The 5,496-nt window shown below is 62.8% G+C and overlaps 1 protein-coding gene across 1 annotated transcript in view; it reads right to left on the bottom strand.

The window, feature by feature from the left end:
* The window catches only part of SDK2 (sidekick cell adhesion molecule 2), a 147,385-nt gene that overhangs the window by 44,083 nt on the left and 97,806 nt on the right, over positions 1-5,496 (bottom strand). Inside the window, exons 28-34 of the mRNA XM_010856483.1 lie at positions 5,220-5,457; positions 4,329-4,444; positions 3,535-3,724; positions 2,226-2,324; positions 808-1,002; positions 257-372; positions 79-161 (exon numbers count right to left, since the gene is read on the bottom strand). Coding sequence (XP_010854785.1) covers positions 79-161; positions 257-372; positions 808-1,002; positions 2,226-2,324; positions 3,535-3,724; positions 4,329-4,444; positions 5,220-5,457 — 1,037 coding nt within the window. The remainder of the gene's footprint in view (positions 1-78; positions 162-256; positions 373-807; positions 1,003-2,225; positions 2,325-3,534; positions 3,725-4,328; positions 4,445-5,219; positions 5,458-5,496) is intronic.

Below are 5,496 nucleotides of genomic sequence, written 5' to 3' on the forward strand. Positions count from 1 at the left end.
CACAGTGAGAGGTGTGGACACCGGCTCCTTTGCCCCGTGTCTGCACGGGGCTGCGATGGGACCTAGGCTGGCCCTGACGGAGTGTGGCTGGGCCCGAGTTCCCTCCACAGGACTCGGCGTGTCCGCCGCCCGTGCGTGGTCCCCTCTCGCGTCCCCACGCCCTGTGGCGGGGGTTCTCTGCGCTTCGGCTTTGGGTGGATGAGTCTCTATTGACGGGGCCTGTCCCGCACACTGTGGGCTGTGTGCCCGCACCCACTAGGTGCCAGGACGCCTTCCTCTCCATGTGTGACAACCCAAAGGCCTCCAGACTTTGCCCGGTGGCCCCGGTGGGGGGGGTGCCAAGTTGAGAACCACTGTCCTTCTGGTTTTTTCCTGGGAACACTGTCGGATAAGTCAGGTTCACAGGGGCCCGGGGATCAGGCCTGCCTCTGGGGAACCCGATCTGGGGTGAGAAGCCAGCTCAGGGCCGCAGGGTGAAGGCAGCCGGGGCTCCGGGCTGCAGCCCCGTTTTGCACCCAACTGGATCCCTCTGTCGAGGGGGCGGGGAGTGAGGAGGGAAGTTGACCTCACCAACCCGCCCTTCGGAAAACCAGTACCAGCTCAGAGCACGGTCCTAGGGAGGGGACTGCCCCGCCCAGCTCTGGAAGTCAACTGGAGCTGGTGCTGGCCTTGGGGACAGAGGGGAGAGCCCATTCTTCACTGGGGACCAGGACAAGAGACTCACAGCTTGTCACTGGCCCACCCCTGGCGGGGCACCAGGAAAGGGGGTGAGCGCCCGCCCCCTCCCCGGCCCCAGGGGACAGTCACCTCTCTTCTCGGTGGTCACCACCAAGGCCTCGGCAGCCTCTCCCCAGCCCTTGCGGGTCTGGGCCGTGATGCGGAACAGGTAGACAGACTCCGGCTTGAGGCTGGTGGCTGTGAACTGGCGGGCGCTGGGCGCGAGCACCTCCACAGCGGCGGCGTTGGCCGAGGTGGCGTTGAGCCGGTGCGTGATCTGGTACGCTGCGGGGCGGGAAGGGGGGTGGCGGCGCTGGGAGGCGGGGCAGGCTGCCCCCAGGGCCCCAAGCCCAAGGCCACCGCAGCGTCTGCCCTTGAGCCACCCTGGGTCACTCTCACGTCCTCAGCTGCCCCCTGGGGAGTGTGACTCTGGGGGGCCTTGGACAGCTGCGATCCACCCCCCACCCAGCCCAGCCCCCCAAGGAGGATACTGAGGCTCAGAGAGGCCAGACCACTTAACAGGAAGTGACCAAGCCAGGAGTCCAGCCAGCCCAGGTCTTTCTGAGTCCAAGTCGCGTGCCCTCCCCACATCCACTCTTCAGAGGCGTGACTTTCACTGGGAGGTGCCGGGATTGAGAGCCCTGAACCAGATATAGGTGGTCCAGTCCCCACAGTACAGGTGAGGGGCTGAGGCCGTGGAGGGGAGCAGACGGGCTCAAGTTCACACGGCTGCTGCTCTCACCTGCACCTCCTCCTGCATCTGTGAGTGTGCGTGTGTGTGTGTGTTAAGGGAGGAGCCTTGGGTATGAAATGATGCTTCCCATCTGCAGCATCCCTGCTGGGGCTGTGGGCCCCATTTCCCACCTGTGATAGCCTCCGGGCTGAGCCTGTCAGGGCAGCCTGACCTGGCCACACTTAGAAGCCATGGCCGAGGTTTACCAGATGGCCCGTCAGCTGGGGCCCTGGGGTTCTTGGGGCACAGAGCTGATTAGTGGCCCTTCCTGCCCCTCTGTGGGGGCACAGAGCTAATCAATGATCCTTAAGAGACCTGAACGTGACCGTGCCCTCCAGCTGATAATCTTACAGTTCCTTTTTTTTTAAGTTAATGTTTAGTCGATTCACAGTGTTGCGTTGATTTCTGCCGTGTAGCAAGGTGACTCAGTAATACGTGTACACGCGCATTCTTTTTATAGTATTCTCTTCTATTAGGGATTATCCCAACACACTGGACACAGCTCCCTGTGTTCAGGGAGGACCTCGCTGTCCGTCCATTCTAGGGTTCTCATCTGCCGACCCCAAACTCCCCCTCCCCCCTCCCCTCCCCCTGGGCCACCACAAATCTGTCCTCTGCCAGACTGAGATTTCCAGTGGGAGAAGTCAGAACCCTTCTCGAGGATATGTGAATGCTGCTTGGGCTCAGTCTCCCTCCTGCCAACGCAGAATCTGCCTCCTTTGTATCTCACACCTCCTGCTTCTGTGGCCAGGGCCCGGGAAGGGGAAGGCCTTACCAAGAATGATGCCATTGGGGGCAGCGGGGGGTTGCCAGACCAGCCGCACTGATGTGGTCCGCACCTCCGGGAACAGGATGCCCACAGGGGGTCCCGGGACTGGGGGGCACAAGGGAGGAGCAGGTGATGGTGTGCCCCCAGACCCACCCGGCTCCTGCAGAACAGCTCGGGGGAGGCGGGGGACAGGGCCGCTCGGCTCAGTGAGCTGCGGGGGAGTGTGTGTCTGTGTGTGAGCATGGGCACAGACATGTGATCAGGGAGGTTTACGTATTATTCGGCAGGAAGTAGAAGGGACCCAGGCTGCAGCCTGGGGGCAAATGGAAGTGCCCATCCCGAGCAGGCACCACTCCTCTTTCCAGAACTCTCTCTGGAATCCTCAGATCTGGGGCGCCCTGTCCAAACAGCCCCAAGCATGCTTCCTGGATCTGTTCCCCGGATCCACCCTCCCCAGGGTGCAGACTTGCCCTTCTGGACCCAGGAATGGCCAACGGGCGGCTGTTTTGGGGCACGCATGTGGATGGAGACGGGTATAGGCCAGAGGGGACGGGGCTGAGGAGGGGAGAGAACCAGGGTGACGGGGGCATAGGTTTTCCTGTGCAGCTTCCATCCCACCAGGAACGCCAAGGAAGCTGAGATTTCTAAATTTGAACTTGGCCTTCCAGGTCATTAGGAGGGTATATTTGTCAAGGCGGAAGGATGAAACATATTTAATTTAACAGATCATTAGCTTGATTTATGGCTTTTGAGCACAGAGACACATGGTGTTTGGGCTTCCTTTGGCCCTCTCAGCCCGACCCCACCGATGTTTGTGCTGAGCAGCGTGTGAGGATGCGTGTGGGCAGGAAGCAGGGCAAAGGACCTGTCAGGGCGGCCTCTGACGGGGTGTTTTGCCGCAGAGACGGACGCCTGGAGCTCAGCTGGTGTCACTCGTTGGCAAACAAGACCCACAGGCTTGTGCAAAGGGAAAACGAGGCCTCTCCCTTGCACAGGCCTGCACTAGGCCTGAGCCTGCCCCCAGGCGGACAAGAAGCAAAAGGGGCACAGGTTCTCTTTTCTTGCCCCAGCGAGGCTGGATCAGACGCCAAAGGCCCTTGCGCTGGCATCTCTTCCCTAGGGATGAGGTCTGTTGCTAGCCTTCCCTGCAGTGGGCAGGTGGCCCTCAGAAGCCTGCTCCCCCAGGGGAAGCCTGAGGCCATGGTTCCCTTTGGGGCAGCGGGAGATCCCAGGAGGGGCAGGGATGGGCAGGGGGTGGTGCAGGGGGAAGCGCAGCTCCCACCCTTGCCCAGACCCTGGGGGGGTGTGACCTCACCGTCGTCCAGGGTCCGCTCCAGGATAGGAGGGTGGCTGGGGCCCCCGTCGCCGATGCGCGTGAAGGCCAGCACCTGGATCTCATACAGCACGTACTTGCCCAGGCCTGTGAGCTGGGCGCTGCGGGAAGAGTTCCCTTCCACCAGCCAGAACCGAGGTGGGGCGTCCGAGTCCTTCTCCTTGTATAGCACCTGTCAGAGCCCAGCGCAGGGTCAGGGCCGTGGGCTGGGTTCTGGTCTTGCCAGAACGTCTCCTGTCTCCTCCCCAGGAGCTGGGTGGGGGGTGGTGAGGATGAGTGGGTGGACCTGGGGCCCCTTGGAGGGGCTTGGTCCCCGGGTTACACAGGCTAGTGCTCGGGGAGGGAGGGGGACACAGGGATGCACTAAGCTGCAGAGCTGGAGGTTCCTCGGAGAGCACCCGGCTAGGAAAACAGCCCAGAGAGGGGCCTGACTTGCTCAAGGTCACACAGCCAGGAGCCGCAGCGCTGGGATGTCTCATGACTTCCAGGCTAGGGCTGTAGGTGCAGGCTTGGAAGGAATTCTAGAAGATGATGGAAACTGAATCTGGGCCTGTGGGGGCCCAGTGTGGCCTCCTGGGGGAGGCGGAGCTGACCCCCCAGGACCCACAGCCCTTATGGGAAGCTTCCCCACCCCCAAGGGAGGACTCCCTGGTTGCCGTGGTGACCTGTGGATGCCAGCAAGCAGATCCCCTGTGTCCACTCTAGAAGGCAGCATCCTGAGCACCAGGGGCTTGCCAGGATGGGGTGCCTAGACGGGGAAGCAGGGAGCCTCTCACCTTGTAGCCCAGCACGAGCCCGTTGCGGTCGGCCTCGGGGACCTCGTTCCAGCGCACCAGCATGCTGCTGGAGGTGGTGGCCAGCGCAGACACGTTGGTGGGGCCAGAGGACGGCACTGGGAGAGGAGGGAGGAGGAGGAGGGGCTCAGGACCCAGCGTGGACCCCGCAGTGGAGGGGTGGAGGGAGTCCAAGGAAGGAACGGGGGTGCAGTCCCCAAACAGCAAACTATCCCGCGACCGTGATGCTCTTGGCTCTGGAGCATCACACGTGCTGCTTCTGGCGCGAGGTAAACCCGTGACCCCCGCTCAGACTCACGACAGGATGAGCCTGCACTTCCTGCCAGTGCAGCCGCAGGGGGTGCAGGCGGGGTGGCGGGGGGGAGCCTGGTGGGAAGGGAGCCATCATTTAAAGGGCGTCAGGAAGAAGCCACAGGGTATCCGCCACATGCGGACGGGTGAGGGCTGCCTGCAGGCTGGGAGCACATATTCTGTGGGTGTCCCCTTGCCAGGCCCCTGTGAGCGGCTGCTTGTGTTTCTGGAATGTTCTGAGAGCTAACCCAACCCGCACCCCCCTTCCCCTCCCCCACCTCCAATCGTGGGGTCTTGCAGGCATCACTGAGGTCAGGGTTAAAGGGCGCAGAGCCAGGTATCTCCTCCTGGGAACCTGTCCCCCTAACTTAGGAAGCAGTGCAGGGAAGGATCAGGTACTACAGACACACGCACGCACACACACACACACACACACAGGATGCTCTGCCAGACGCTGAGCACAAACAGGAGAATGAGCCCAGGACATTCCTGCACAGCAGCTCCAGCCTTAGGGACTGAGGTGGGCTGTCCCCAGGCCACAGTGGGGTGACCTGGGTGAGGGGCGGGCACCCCGGCCGGTACCTGACTCCCGGGTCCGGCCCATCACCGCTGGGCTCCAGGGCCCGCTCCCGACGGCGTTGAAGGCCTGCACCTGCGCACGGTACTCCGTCCACTCCTCCAGGTCTTCGATGGTGCACTCGCGCTCCACACGGTCGTGGACCACGTGGCTCAGCGTCTTGCCGTGGCCGTCTGCCCGGCTGTACTTGATCTTGTAGCCCACCGACTCGGGGTTCCCGTTGTATGCCATCTCCGGGAGAGGCTGCAGGGGGGGGGGGGGGGGGGGGCGGGCTGCTGTGAG

The sequence above is a fragment of the Bison bison genome, unplaced genomic scaffold, assembly GCF_000754665.1.
Source record: "Bison bison bison isolate TAMUID 2011002044 unplaced genomic scaffold, Bison_UMD1.0 scf7180017864371, whole genome shotgun sequence".
Classification (NCBI taxonomy): domain Eukaryota; kingdom Metazoa; phylum Chordata; class Mammalia; order Artiodactyla; family Bovidae; genus Bison; species Bison bison.